Raw genomic sequence first — 16,109 nt, 5'->3', positions numbered from 1 at the left:
GCATGGGCCACCACCACCCAGCTTATTTTCGGTTGAGACAAGGCTGTCTTGGAACTCACTATGTAGACCTGGCACTCAGAGATCTACCTGCCCGTGCCTCCCCAGTGATAGGACTAAAGGTGTGTACCACTATGCCTGGCCCACTTTTTTAATTAAAAAAAAATGCTTTGTGTATGAGTGTGTGCCTGAGCGCATATATGTGCACCATATGCATGCAGGAGTCTGGAGGTCAGAAGAGGCAGTGGGTCCCCTGGAATTCGTAGTTACAGAAGATTGTGAGCAATTTTGTGAGTGTTGGGAGAACCCAGGTCTTCTGCAGATTAAGTGTTCTTCACTGCTGATCAGGCTCTCTGGTGCCTATTGTCACTTTTGTTTTTCCTGCCTCTGCGGGGATTAAAGGAAGGCACCACTTTTCTTTTTCCTGAGACAGGGTTTCTCTGTGTAACAGCCCTGGCTGTCCTTAAACTCACTTGTAGACCAGGCCGACCTCAAACTCAGAGATTCATCTGCCTATGCCTCCTGAGTGCTGGATTTTTTTTTTTTTTTTTGGTTTTTCGAGACAGGGTTTCTCTGCAGCTTTAGAGCCTGTCCTGGAGCTAGCTCTTGTAGACCAGGCAGGTCTCGAACTCACAGAGATCTGCCTGCCTCTGCCTCTCGAGTGCTGTGCGCCACCACCGCCCGGCCCGAGTGCTGGATTAAAGGTGTTAGCCACCACTGCCCAGTCTGAAACTCGCTTTTCAGACCAAGCTGGTCTAGTTCAGAAATTACGGGCATGCACTGTTGCATCTTTTTGTTTTTGGAGACAGGGTTTCTCTGTGTAGCTTTGGAGCCTATCCTGGAACTCACTCTGTAGACCAGAATTCACATAGATCCAACTGCATGTGCCTCCCAAGTGCTGGGATTAAGGGTGCGCATCACCACCAACAGGTGAGAGATCCTTTATTAAGTGTCCCTTCAGTCTCCAATCCCAACGCTGGGGACACAGGCATGATCTGGGACACCCAGACTGTTATGTGGATGCTGAGATCAAACTCCAGTGTTCAAGGTTGCCCAGCAAGTGCTCTTACCACGAGCAGGAAAACTTTACCTAAGCCATTTTAAATGGAACATGGTAGTGGAGTACCCTCATTTTAACCTTTCAAGCTAAAAAGGCCAAACACATGTGGTGCACACCTTTAGCCCCAGCACTCGGGTAGGGGGATCTGACTTCCCAGGTACCCTGTGGCACAGACACACTAAGTTACTTATTTTCTGACTCAGGCAGAAAACAGCAAATGACCTTGCAGGTGTAATTTTTAAGAGAAGGGAAGGTCAGTGTTAGAATGAACTTTGAGGCCGTGGTAAAGGAGATTGGGGATGGGGACAAGGAATACAGGGAAGGGCACAAGGGAAAGAGGGCAGAGGGACAAGGTACTGCCTCTGGATAGAGGGTAGATGTGGCACTAGGAAAATGAGTTTATAAAGGCACAAGGAGAAACCCCATATTAGGATAAGGTATTTAATTGGGCACATTAATTAGGTGAACCAAAGGAGGCTTCTGATAGCTGGATTTTGGTAGTCTGCCTCGGGAGAAGTGGCCACATAAAGGAATAGACCTTGGGGGCTAGCTTTAGAAATGTAATCTAAAGGTTTTGTTTTTGTTGTTGTTTTGTTTAAAAGCAAGGCAGAGGGAATGGCAGGTGGGCAAGGCCTGCCAGAGCAGTAAACTCAACTGGGCTAGTGTCCCTTCAGTCTCCAATCCCAACGCTGGGGACACAGGCATGATCTGGGACACCCAGACTGTTATGTGGATGCTGAGATCAAACTCCAGTGTTCAAGGTTGCCCAGCAAGTGCTCTTACCACGAGCAGGAAAACTTTACCTAAGCCATTTTAAATGGAACATGGTAGTGGAGTACCCTCATTTTAACCTTTCAAGCTAAAAAGGCCAAACACATGTGGTGCACACCTTTAGCCCCAGCACTCGGGTAGGGGGATCTGACTTCCCAGGTACCCTGTGGCACAGACACACTAATGCACACACAGAAATGTACTTTTTGCTTTTTGGGGACAGGGTTTCTCTGTGTAGCTTTGGAGACTGTCCTGGAACTCGCTCTGTAGACCAGGCTGGCCTCAAACCCATAGAGATCTGCCTGCCTCTGCCTCCCAAGTGCTGGGATTAAAAGCGTGCGCCACTACAGCCTGGCTAAATGTACATTTGTTAAAAATTCAAGATGCTTGTTAGGTCTTCAGAGGCCAGAGGAGGGTCACAGAACTGTCTTAACTACAATTATCTGTGAACCACCAGATGGAGGCTGGAAACCAAACTAGGGTCCTCTAAAATGCTCTGAACTGCTAATCCCTCTCCTTTCCCTTGTTAGCCTGAAACACAACACATAGACCAGTTTGCTTCTGAGTTATCTGCCTGCCCCTGCCTGCTTCAAGTGCTGGGGTCTAACAGCATGTGACACCACATATGACTTTGCCTGAAGTTTCTGTTTGGTTTTGTCATTTTTTTGAGACAGGATCTCTCTATGTAGCTGTGGCCATTACAGGACTTGTTATGTAGACCTCTCCAGTGCTGGGATTAAAGGTGTCTCTTTTTTTATTTAATACTCCTCAAAATAAAGAGAACAGCTCATTTTAAACAAGAAGTTTATTTAAACAACAAGACGCTTGACTTGAAGGGAAAACTATCTAGGATCATTTTGTTCAAGAGTAATTTATCCCTACTTAAAGACAGATTGCCCTACATGTAACAGCTACGTACAAAAAAGTTATAAAATTGTCCTTGGTTTTACAATGATAAATGAAAAACATTAAAATTCTCCAATCGAACAAGGTATGCAAGGATTTTGTGGTTGGGTTCTTTTGTTAAAACACTGAGAGCAAAATAACTTACTGGAATATAAAGATAAGAGCTGAATGAGCATGCCTCTAATGGAGCAGGGGGTATGCTGAATGAGCATGCCTCTAATGGAGCAGGGGTATTTTCACAGAACCACTTTCCCCCGGACCACCTCCATCTGCTGTCAATCAAAACAGAACATTGGCCATTTAGTTTAAAAAAGGAAAAAAAAAGCGCAATATGCTTGTGCACATACACCAGTTACTTTATGTACAATAAAGAAATGGGGACAGGGAAATGAAAGAATAGAGAAAACTATACTGTAGTAGTCAGGATGTGGTGGAACCAAATTGCGGCTTTCTAATTGCGAATGTATTCTTGGTCTATAACAAAATTCTGGAGTAAAGTAGCAGGTTCCCTTTTTAGTAGACACCTCCTGTCTGCTGCTGGAACACATCAATCGTATCTTCATCCTCCATTTCCAACTAGCATAGAAAAGAAAACAAATTTAAGATCACTGAGGAAGAATTTAAAACTCTAGTTTTCGTATTAAACTTACAGAAAAGTACACATCCCATTGCACTGCAGGCTTCATAAAAACTGGGCATGGTGACACACACCTGTCTAAAACCCTAGCATTACGAAGCTCAAGGAAGGGCAATGAATGTGGGACCAGTCACAGGCTGGTCTCAAACACTTAGCAATCCTACCTCAGTCTGACAAGTGTTGGGATTCAAAGTTTTGATTAACCTAATCATCAAACACCATACACCCGTAATCTCAGCACCCCAGAGATTGAGACCATGCTCTATATTCTGACACCAGCCTAGACTACAACATGCGACACTCATTCTTTAAAAAAAAAAAAAAAAAAAAAAAAAACCCCAAAAAACAAAAACCCCAACTTATAAATTAAACATCAATATAAACTTTTTACGTTTCTCTGTGTAACAGCTTACTGTCCTGAACTCACTCTGTAGATGAGGCTGGCCTCAAACTCAGAGACCTGTCTGTCTCTGCCTCCCGAGTGCTGAGATTAAAGGCACACGCCACAACGGACCAGAGCTTTACTTGCTTAATAAATCTAACTTCAAAACTTGGCATTTTAAGGTTCACTAACCACATTATATATAAAACAACCACAATGGTAGTAAGGTCTTAACACATAAGGCATCACTGTAAAAAATGAATCAGCAGAACACTATATACATAATAAAGACAATGGTAGAAAACAATTCTAAAATGAATTTCATATTCAACTTAAGAATTTTTACAATGTTCCAGGGTAACAATTTTAATTGAACACATATCAATTTTCACATTAAAGTATCCTTTGATGGTGAAATTTAAATGCATCAAAACATACATACCATTTACAAAGTAAACATTAGCACCTCCTTGTGGTTACAAAATATAACTGAAGACTGCCATTAGTGAGATTTCTTTAGCACTTTTCCCTAACTAGAACTCAGACAAGGCAAGTCTTGAAGTTCACCAGTAAAATCACACCTTGATGTTTATGTTCCTGACTATTTAACCCTCTCCACTGATTTTAATATAAAAAACAGGAACAATCAAAACAGCTTCTGTGTAGCTCTACGTATCCTGGAATTCCCTCTGTACACCAAATTATCATCAGAGATTTGTGTGCCTCTGCTTTCCAACTGCTAGGATAGGCATACACCACCACGCCCAGTTCAGTATGAATTTTTGCTTTTTTTTTTTTTGAGACGGGTTCTTCTGCTGGGATTAAAGGTGTAGTGTACTACCACCATCCCGTTCAGTATGAATATTTTGTCTGCATGTATGTAAGTACAACAAATTCACATACTAGAGTTATACAAGGTAGCCTGTGGGTCCTGCAAAGCAATGCCAGGTCTACTGTGTAAAAGCAGTAAGTGCTCACTCCTTTCCTTTTTTTTGGTGGGAGATTAGATGGGGTAGGTTAAAATGTTCTCATTGTGTAGCACTGGCTATCCCAGAAATCACTATTGTAGACCAGACTGGCCTCCAACTCAGATACACCTACTCTACCTCTTGAGTGCTGGGATTAAATTAAGGTGGATGCCACCATAACCCGCTCCCCTACAATTTTTATTTGAGAATTAAAGCTGAAACTCAAATCAGGTAAGTGGCTCACACTTTGTTAACTCCAGAAGGCCTTCTCAATGTTCTTCAAGGCCAAGTTAGTAAACAGCATGTCTAAAAACCACCAACTTTGGTTGTATGTGCCTGTAAATTACAGGAGGCAAAGACATGTCACTACAAACCCAAAAACAAACAAAAATTAAAAATGAAAAGCCCAAAGGATCCAATTTAAATTTCTACTCACAAGAATTAGGTGATTTAAACCAACCAGTGGTGGTGCATGCCTTTAGTCCTAGTACTAGAGAGGCAAAGGCAGGAAGATATCGATTCTAGGCCAGCCCCATCTATATATAGTACAGACCAAGTTTCAGAAGAGGCAGAAACACACAGGAAAACCCATCACATAAACAAAAACAAGCAAGCAAAAAAAAAAAAAAAAAAAAATCAGTGATTTAAAGTCTTAAATTTAAGAAAGTTTTAGAGGAAATGGATACAATGTTTCAGGTAAAGAAAAACATCTATTACAGATACAGAAAAAAGCAAACAAGACTTGTAGTGCTAGGTCAGAGAGTTAAGGGAGATCTAAGAGCATCACCTCACCCAGTCAGGTTTGTAAGGAGTCACCTACATATACACAGGCAAGTTCAGAGAACAAGAACAAGAGAGCAGGCAAACTGAGCCGAGAATAGATAAAAGCCAAAAATATCCCCAACAAGAACAGAGCAAAAAAAATTCACTTTTAGTGGTGCTGTCTCTAATCCCAGCACTCGAGAGGCAGAGGCAAAGCGATCTCTGTGAGTTCAAGGCCAGCCTGGTCCACAGAGCAAGTTCTAGAACAGCTAAGATTACACAGAGAAACCCTGACTCAAAAAACAAAATAAACAAAAAGAAAGATAACAAGCGAGGGAGAAAACAAAAACAAAAAAAAAGAACACAAGGCTAGATAGAATAGTGGCTAAGAGTGTTTCCTTAAGAGTGTACAGGACCCAAGTTTGGTTCCCTGTACCTATATAAAAAAGCTGAGCATTTGGATCCCCAGCACCATGGGTGGCAGAGACTGGAGGAATAGAGAAACAGATTCCAACAACCTCCAAGTTCTAGGAATACCCCGTCTTAAAGGAATAAAACTTAGAGCAATAGGGCAGGACACATGATGTCCTCATTGACTTCTGTAGGTAGGTACATCCGTACACACACACACACACATAAACATATGCAACCATACCCATAAAACAATTTTTTTAATAGTTCAGAAATTTTTTTTTTACCTGTGCAGGTGTGTCTGTTTCATTGATTGGCTGCCCATCAAACCGGAATCTGATCTGCCTCATTGACAAACCCTAACAAGAGATTAAAAGCAAACAGTATACAATCATTAAAAACTTTGATACAGGGTCTCACTATGTAGCTCTGGTTGTCCTGGAACTCACTATGTAAACCAAGATGGATTAAAACTCCATTTCTTTCTTTTCTTTCTCTTTGATTTTTTTTTTTTTTTGAGACAGCGTTTCTGTGTTGCTTTGGAGCCTGTCCTGGAAGTAGCCCTTGTAGACCAGGCTGGCCTCAAACTCGCGAGATCCACCTGCCTCTGCCTACCAAGTGCTGGGATTAAAGGCGTGCACCACCACGGCCTGGCTTAAAACTCCATTTCAACAAAACTACGAATATATGTAACCATTAAATTTTGAGGTACACCTCCATCAAACTGTCCTGACTGTCCCAGCACATGGGTAGTTCCCTCCTCCCCTTGAGAAAATTTTGTTGTTGGGTCTATAAAACCATACAGACTGATATGTATACCATCAGGCCCCACTCCCAATCTTTTTTCATTATACAGCCCTGGTTGGCCTAGAAATTACTGTGTAGACTAAATTGGCCCAGGATGTGCATTTCTTGGCAATAATTTTGAACTTGAGGCTTTAGTTGATAGCATGCACTTACCTCGTGTTTTGATGGCAAGGTTTTAGGCAGCCTTCATACCCACTTTATAGCAGAGAATGACATTTAACTCTCCAATTCTGTTTCTACCTCTCTAGTGTTGTGCCAAATTTGCTCAATGCTCAAGATCAAACCCAAACCTAAAATGCTTTGTGCACACCAGGCAACCCTACCAATAAACCCCAGGGCTACTTCTAAGAGTTCGTTGGTATTCTGCCTGCATGTCTCTGTGACGGTGACAATCCCCTGCTCCTGGAGTTAAGACAGTTGTGAGCTATTATATAGTGCTAAGAATCTATCCAGGTTCTATAGAAGAGCAGCCAGTATTAACCACTGAGCCATCTCTCCAGCCACGTCATTCCTAAATCTTAAGAAACACACATAATGCTATCAGATTATACCATATGAGACATCCACCATGGTGGCTAACTCAAACCCACCCCAGCCTGTCACTGGAGTTTGTGAACAAGTATATAGGATTAAGAACTCATATTGTGATGAAGAATGATAAAAAAAAAATGTGTATTTCTGGGATTTGATGATTTTATCAGTATGGTGTTGGAAGACATCAAGGATTAAAAAAAAATTAGATCAGACTTTACTAAATGAAAATAAACAATGCTAATTCCTGGAGAAAGGCCAGAAATGAGTGAATTTCCTTGACTTATAATAACTTCTAGACTTTTAAACCTTTAATGTTTAATGACGTTTCCATTAAAGGGCAATACTTTGAAGATATACACCCATTCTTTAAGGCAATCATGGTTATAAAGATATTTTTGGTTTAAAATAAAAAAAGGGGGGGAGTAGGAATCTTATCACTTTAAAGTTTTAAATTCAAGTTATTCTAAACGTAAAGACATTTCATTTTTACATACCTAACAAGCACTAAGAGAATTTAATTTCTTTTATTCCGCCCCCAAGTTTTTCAAGACAGGGTTTCTCTGAGTAACAGCCCTGGCTGTCCTAGAACTCTCTGTAGACCAGGCTGGCCTAGAATTCACAGAGACCTGACTGTCTCTGCCTCCTGAGTGCTGAGATTAAAGGTGTACCCCACCACCAGTGCTCAGCCAAGTTTTTTTTTTTTTGGTGTTTTTTTTTAATGTACACTGGTGTTTTGCCTGCATGCATGTCTGTGTTAGAGTATTATGTTGGGTACCCTGGAAGTTAAGGACAGTTGTAAGCTGCCAAGTTGAGCGATGAAAATTGAACCCGGATCCTCTAGAAGAACAACCAGTGGTCTAAACTACTGAGCCATTTGTACAGACTGTTTCTTAATCACCGTATGAGTAAGATTCTTGATAGGTTGGCCCACGCCTTTAATTCCAGCACTCAGGAGAGAGAAGCAGTCAGATTTCTGTTGAGCTTGAGGACAGCCTAGCCTACAAGGCAAGTTTCAGGACAGGCTCCAAAGCTACAGAGAAACTGGGCAGGGGTCATGTGCTCCTTTGGTAGGAAGAGACAGGCAGATCTGAGTTCAAGGCCAGCCTGGCCTACGGAGATATCTCCAGGACAGCAAGATCTACAAAGAGAAACCTGCCTCAAATAAATAAATAAATAAACAAATAAATAAATAAAACAAAAAGAGAATGAGCCTGGCTTCCTATTCCAGAAATGAGGAAAAGGCAGAAAACTGTTGAGTTTGAGGCCAGTCTAGTTTACAATGTTCTAGTCAGCCAATGCTCCACAGGAAGACCCTTTTAGAACAAACCAAATGAACAAAATCCCAACATCCAAATCACAAAGAGAACTTTCCATTTCCTTTTGACATACATATAAAACTATCTTTTCAATATGCAAATATCTCTATAATATAAAAGTGCTCTGGGCTGGAGAGATGGTACAGCAGTTAAGAGCATTTGCTATTCTTCCAAAGGACCAAGGTTCAATTTCCAGCACCCACAGGCAGATCAAAACTGTACCTCCAGTTGCAGGGGATCCAACACCCTCATACAGAAATACATGCAGGTGAAACACCAATGCATGCAAAGTAAAAATAAAAGTACACACACACAGTGTTCAGGCTTAAAGGAATAATGTATTGTACGCTTAGCATGCATGAATCTGCTTTCAATCCCCAACACATGCATGCACGCAAGAGCACATACACGCCATGGTCTCTATGATTATTGTTGCAAAAAAAAAAAAAAAAATCTTAAAACTGGTTAAAACTCTTTTTTTAAGACAGAGTTTCTCTCATAGCTTTGGAGCCTGTCCTGGAACTAGCTCTGTAGGCCAGGTTGGCCTTGAACTCAGAGAGCCTCCTGAGTGCTGGGATTAAAGGTGTGCACCACCACCAAACCCTCCAGATTTCTTAGGTGTTTTGACAGAGGGAAATGGCTAAATGGAAAAAAAAAAATCCATTTTTCCCCTAATGTAAGTACAAGTATAGTACTCGCTATACTTGTATAAAGTATAGTCCTTTGCAACTTGTAAACGAGTCTTATGAATCTCCCTCTAGAATCACACTAAACCTACTTACCTGCAAAGTGTACAATACAATCACATTCACTTTACCAAAAATAGTCAAGGCGAGCCTGTCTATTTTCTGTAGCTAATTTGGGGTGTAAATGGATGATTAAGTGGAAGTGTGCATATCAATTCCTCACCTGTCGTTCACAATAAGCTTTCATTAGTTTACTAAGTGGTGTATGCCTCTTAATTTTAAACTGCACCACAGAGCCATCCTGCCCCGCCACCTTCAAATTAATATGGTCGTTGTTCTCGGTCTTGACTCCTTCCTGTTGAAAGAAAAATAAGGGTGTAATTTGGAAAATGTGAAGCACAAACACCTTCGGAGCAGCGGCAGCAGCAGCAGAGGTCCGAACGCTTGAGAATCAACAGGTTTCCTCATTCTAGCCCCAACAGCATACAGCTGTTCCCAGCCGCCGCGGTGAAAGACGAGACAGCCGCAGCAAGTGTTACAAGGCTGTTACAGAAACACTGATAGTAGCGCCGGCAACAATACAATTTCGACAAGTCTCCTTCAGTGTCATGCTCTCCAGGCTGAATCTCTCAAACGACAGAATCCCTGCCGTCGCCAAAATCTGTACTGCCCCTAACCCCGCTTGTCTCCTCCTTTCAAAGCATTTTAAGGAAAACTACTGAAGTGCCAGGGTGTGAGGGCGTGTGTGTTTGTGCGCGTGTAAACCATACCTTGCATTTCAAAACGCACTGCTGCCTCCTGTTAAAGTTGGCAAACTCGGCTCAATGTCCATATCAAATGATCATAAAAAGAAAAAAAAAAAACCCTCAACCGAGGGATGTTTCGATTCTCCCTTTGGCACTGGCGGATGAGCGTTCGACTCTACTATTCGCTGCTTCATTTTTTAGCTTAGGGCTGATTTTCCCCCTTCCCTTCATTGTCATGGACCGAAGACACGGTTTTCCCATAGCCCGCGCCCCAAACCGAACTTCAGCAAAACCAAACGTAAACGTCCGAGGATCCCTTCGGCCTGAGCCCCCAACAAAGTAGAGGCGAGAGGGTGCCCCGGTGACGGCTGCGCGTCCCCTCGTCCGAAGCCAAGTCCACACGAGCCTGAGAAGGCGCGTTTTCAACTTGAGCCCATCACGTCCCTGCTCGCACCTCAACCTCCAACTACCAGAAGCCACATGGTCCCGGCCGGGATCTGGGCTTCGGGCCGCCGGGCCAAGCGACGCTGCCCCTCCCCCGCGGACCCCGAGTGGGTCCTACCCCGGAATCCCCCATTCGGGGCTGCCCGTGCACAGCCCATTGATTCGCGCGCGGTGCCCGCCCGCCCGAGAGGGAAACCCCGGCCCGCCGCCGTCGCCGCCCCGGGCCGGGCCCTGCGAGCCCAACGCTCCCCACTCACGCCGCCCGCCGCCCAGGAGCCAGCGCGGGGCCGCTGGGCCCGCGGGCTCCCGCGATGCGCCGCCCGCCTCGCGCCGCGCGCGCTCCGAGGCCCTGGGGGCGGGGGAGGGCGGCGGGGCCTCCTCGGGCGCGGGCGGGAGGAAGAGAGCGAGGGAGGAAAATGGCGCGGAGCGCCGGGCCTGAGCCGCGGCTGGCCCCGTGGGGGGCCCAGGGCAGGAGTGGGAAGCCCGCGGCGGGCTTCGGCCGGACCCCGGGCCGCGCCACCCACCGGCCCGCACGGCGAGGCGGAGACGGCGGCGCCAAGCTCACCTTGGGTTTCTCGTCGGCCATGGCGAACGCCCGAGTCTCCTCAGCTGCCGCTTCACAAAAGAGGCACCAGGTCCGCACTGAAGGAGCACACAGGCAGCACCAGGAGCGGCAGAAGAAGGAGGCGGCAGCGGCGGACGAGGCGGAGGGCGCGCGCACGCCGTGCGCTCCCTCCCCCCGCGCTGCGTGCGCGAGCACGAGCGCCCGGGGTTTCTTATTGGTGGACGCGTCGCGGGAGCGCGCAACGCTTACATAACCACTCCGGCCGCCCCCCCACGGCCCGCGCCGCCGCCGCCTGGGCCCGGCGCCCGCCAGGCCGGCGGGAAGAGGCGCGGACACGCGCACCGGCCCCGCCGCGGGGGCGCGCCTGGCTCTGGGCGGGGCCGTATTGTCCTCCTTCGGTGGTGGAGCATAATCAAAATGGCTTCCAGCTGGTCCTAGGCGAGGACAGGCAGGCTCTTGGCCTTAGACGTGAGCCTAGGCCGAGGAAGCCAGGCCAGCGCCACGTGGAAGGGGAAACCTAAATCAGACCAGCCACGATGTCAGGTTCTGGGAAAAACTCTTGTCTAGCAGGGACAAATGCAACCTTCCGCACACCAAACTTCCCAGCCCCTTCGTCCTTCACCTGCAACCAGCTTCCCACCCGGCGGCCCCAAATACAACCAGCTCTCCCACCTTGTTGGAAACCCTACGTTAGCTAAGGGAAATTGTCCTTGTATCCACTCAAGAAACTCCTTGCTTGTGGCCTGTCTCCCAATTTCAAGAGGGCACAGGCACACACTGAAAACGACCCAACACATAAAGTTTGCAGGTCAATGGTTTCCTCCATTGAGCCCTACAAAATAGAAGTGGCATCCTCCCGCTAGAAGAAAATCTGACGTCTGCGCTGTGGATCACATCCTGCGCCTCTCATTGGTTTTATTATTTCCTGTATTCCTGTATTTTCTTCTACTTCTGCAGGACCACTAAAAAAATAAAATCTCAGCTATTGCATTACCACCACCAAAATGCTCCTCAGCCAAACAGCTTGAAAAAATGCCCATGCCAGTTGTCTCCACCCCTCAACTCCCACTCTCTCCTTAACGCTCTGCAATCTGTTGCTGTCCCCCCCACAGCGCCACTAAAACCCTCTACAAGGTCACCTTGAAGAATCCGCACTCTTATTGAACTCCCCGCGACTTTGTTGGCCTGTCCTTTGCCACACCGCGGAATCTTTATCAAACATTCTCTTAATTGTTTCTTGGAGTTTTATTACGAGCTTTTTTCAATTATTACTCTATTTCCTCTACTGGGATGTATTAACCCCTTCCATTAACAGTACTTGGCTTTAGTTTTGTTTTTGCTTTTTTTCTAGAGATGGGGGTTTCTCTATAGCCTTTGGCTGTCTTGGAACTCACTCCTGTAGACCAGGATGGCCTCAAATTCACAAAGATCTTCCAACTTCTGCCTCTCAAGTGCTGGGATTAAAGACCTGTGCCACCACTGCCCGGCTGGGTCTCCAGTTTGTTGCCCTTGCGCTAGGATCTAAACTCTGCTCTTCACGTTCGCACGGCAGATTCTCCTTCCGTTTTTCATCCATTGTGGACAGTCACAGTCTCACTGAGCAAAGGGGTGAATAGAAGTGTTCACCATACAACCATACACAAGACCCAGTGACACTTGACAAAGGCATGCAAAAGATGAAATCTCTGAGTCTAGCCAGGCGACGGAGGTACAGGCCTTTAATTCCAGCACTCAGGAGGCAGAGGTAGGCAGATCTCTGTGAGCTCAAGGCCAGCCTGGTTTACAGAGTGAGTTCCAGGACAGGCTTCAAAGCGAGAGAAACAGCCGGGCGGTGGTGGTGCACGCCTTTAATCCCAGCACTCGGGAGGCAGAGGCAGGTGGATCTCTGTGAGTTCGAGACCAGCCTGGTCTACAAGAGCTAGTTCCAGGACAGGCTCCAAAGCTACAGAGAAACCCTGTCTCGAAAAACCAAAAAAAAAAAAAAAAAAAAAAAAGCGAGAGAAACCATGTCTCGAATGAAAAAACAGGAAAAAAAAATCTCTGAGTCTTACAGCTTACAGTAACGAGTGCAGAAGAAACGAAAGAGCAAGATCAGCAGCGCTTAAGTGTCTGGTACTTGCCGTGTACCAGGCACCAAGTGGGCTATTTCTCTTTTCTTTTTCATTTTTCACGACACAGATTCTCTATGTAACAGCCATGGCTATCCTGCAACTTGCGCTGTAGACCAGGCTGGCCTCCAACTCAGAGATCTGCCTGCCTCTGCTTCCCAAGTGCTGGGATTAAAGATGTCCTCCACCACCACCTGGCATCTTTTCCTGAAACATTCAAGCAGAGGGAGCAAATACTTGCTGCTGAGTCTTGAAAGGGTTAAATGCTTTGCACTATCACAGTTTGCTGGGAGAGAAAGGCTATACCTGACAGGTACTAGGGACAGAGAAAATGGTGTTTCCCCAGTCCGTGAGGCTCTATCGAATTTCAGGCTTTTTGTTACCACAACATGTCTCTCCATCTTGTGGAAATGCAGAGACAAATATATTGTCAAACTCACCTCATTAACATGTGGGCCTTTCAGTAGCACAAAGATCTTTTAAGTACTAACATCCGGGAGACAGGACTCTCTTTATAAAATACCCACGCCCACCAAAGTTATGCTAAATTACAGAATTACCTTCGGGCAAAGAAGGAGTTTATATAAAATGCTTATTAAAATGTGTGAGTGAAGCCGGGCGGTGGTGGCGCACGCCTTTAATCCCAGCACTCGGGAGGCAGAGGCAGGTGGATCTCTGAGTTTGAGGCCAGCCTGGTCTACAAGAGCTAGTTCCAGGACAGGCTCTAGAAACTACAGGGAAACCCTGTCTCAAAAAACCAAAAAAAAAAAAAAAAAAAAAAAAAAAAAGAAGTGTGAGTGGCATGGGTTCCAAAGGCACACAAGAATTCTGCAAAAACGGATTTAGGGAACTACTGAAATCACATACAGAGTGGCTAGAGAGATTGCTCACAAGTTAAGGGCACCCCAGCAAACTCTTCTGGCCTCTGAGGGCACTGTACACACATGGTACACAATATTCATGAAGGCAAAACACATAAGTAAATATTTAACACACACACACACACACACACACACACACACACAAAGTATAGGCATGGGCATACAGAGAAATCTTGTAATCCCAGCTCCTTGGAAAGAAGCCATAGGATCACATGGCTGAGGTCTGCCTGGGCTATATATGAGTTTAAGGTCAGTCTAGGCAACTCAGGGGCAACCTATCTCAGAAAAGAAAAAGAAATGAAAAGAGTCTTAAGAAGGAACCAGGAAGCCGGGCGGCGGTGGAGCACGCCTTTAATCCCAGCACTCGGGAGGCAGAGGCAGGCGGATCTCTGTGAGTTCGAGACAAGCCTGGTCTACAAGAGCTAGTTCCAGGACAGGCTCCAAAGCTACAGAGAAACCCTGTCTCGAAAAACCAAAAAAATAAAAAAAGAAGAAGGAACCAGGAAGCCGGGTGGTGGTGTGGTGGTGCATGCCTTTAATCCCAGCACTCGGGAGGCAGAGGCGGGCAGATCTCTGTGAGTCCCAGCCTGGTCTATAAGAGATAGTTCCAGGACAAGCTCCAAAGCTACAGAGAAACCCAGTCTCAAAAAACAAAAACACCCAGCACTAGGGAGGCAGAGGCGGGCGGATCTCTGTGAGTTTGAGACCAGCCTGGTCTACAAGAGCTAGTTCCAGGACAGGCTCCAAAGCCACAGAGAAACCCTGTCTCGAAAAACAAAAAACAAAAAACAAAAAACAAAAACAAAAAACAAACAACAACAACAAAAAAAAAAAACAAAAAAAGAGTGCTAGGTGAGCTGGTTGTGGTGGCACATGCTCATGCTGGTGGGATTTGGTTTGTTAAAAGAGGCAGAGGCAGGAAGCTATACATTTAAAGCCAGATGGTGGACATGCACACCTGTAATCCCAGCACTCGGTAGGCAGAGGCAGGCTGATCTCTGTGAGTTCAAGGCCAGCCTGGTCTACAAGGCAAGTTCCAGGACAGCCAGGGCTGCACAGAGAAACCCTATCTCAAGTGCTTGGTGCTCACAGCCACATGTAACTCCAGCTCCAGGGAATCCAGCAAATATTAAAGAAAAAGGAAGGGCAGTAAATTTACAAGGAAAAGACTAGCAGCCATTAACTGAGTGATTACCAAGTGAGGAGACTGGCTGAGTTCTTAATCCTCAAGAAGCCTCTGTAATAATTATCTTCACAGAGAGGTTGCACAACTTGTCAACCACCCTGAAGTGGTACAGACCTTAAGGAATGCAGGTCTTGTGACTCACACCCCAGGCCTTGATTTCCATAGGGTGGCAAATTCATTCACCTCGAAGAAGGCCACTGAGGAAAAAGAAAAAAGAAAGAGAGATGGGGAATGTAGCTCAGTTGGTAGAATATTTGTCTACCACACACTAAACTCTGGGATTGATTCTCTGAATGTATAAGGCCAAGTCATATACCTTGAATGCCAGAACGTGGGAGACAAGAACAGGCAGATCTGTGAGTTCCAGACCAGCCTGAGCTACACAGTGAGACCCTGTCCCAGAAGAAAATAAATTTTTTTCAAACGTTTAGATGTTTTGTAGTTCCTTTCACAGACCTAACCATGAGCAGCCCTGTGAGTCAAGCAACCACAAGTTACTATATGAGGCAAGAAAATAAAATTTAAGGTCAGCCTTGATCATATAGCAAGCTTGAGACCAGCATGGGTTACATGAGACCAATACCATAAGCACCAGTTATTTCTCAATAGCTACTATAGTTTACGGATCCCATGAAGGATTAATGAAAGCCGGACACGATGATACACAGCTATAAACCCAGCACTCAGAAAGCTAAGGCTTGGTTGGGAACTGCAAGGCTGTGAGCAGCCTAGGAAGCTCTAAACCAGACCGAGGCACAAACACAAAGGCAGAGGTGGAGAGGCGATGACTCCGAGGTTTAGAGTACTTGTTGCTTTTGTTGTTTTTGCTGTTGTTCTCTTTTTTAATCTGTGTTGGAAGCCGGGCGGTGGTGGCGCACGCCTTTAATCCCAGCACTCGGGAGGCAGAGGCAGGTGGATCTCTGTGAGTTCGAGGCCAGCCTG

The 16,109-nt window shown here is 45.6% G+C and overlaps 1 protein-coding gene across 1 annotated transcript; it reads right to left on the bottom strand.

The window, feature by feature from the left end:
* Positions 1-2,615: 2,615 nt before the first annotated feature.
* Positions 2,616-11,161, bottom strand: Sumo2 (small ubiquitin like modifier 2). Its single transcript, XM_038328384.1, has 4 exons — positions 10,993-11,161; positions 9,461-9,592; positions 6,182-6,253; positions 2,616-3,310 (listed from the first exon to the last, which is right to left on the bottom strand). The coding sequence occupies exons 1-4, from the start codon at positions 11,011-11,013 to the stop codon at positions 3,248-3,250; spliced, it is 288 nt and encodes a 95-aa protein (XP_038184312.1). The 5' UTR covers positions 11,014-11,161; the 3' UTR covers positions 2,616-3,247.
* Positions 11,162-16,109: the final 4,948 nt, after the last annotated feature.

Source organism: Arvicola amphibius, chromosome 4, assembly GCF_903992535.2.
Source record: "Arvicola amphibius chromosome 4, mArvAmp1.2, whole genome shotgun sequence".
In the NCBI taxonomy this organism is placed as follows: Eukaryota; Metazoa; Chordata; class Mammalia; order Rodentia; family Cricetidae; genus Arvicola; species Arvicola amphibius.
Note: the sequence above shows the minus strand (reverse complement) of the source record. Positions and strands in the feature narration are given on the sequence as shown.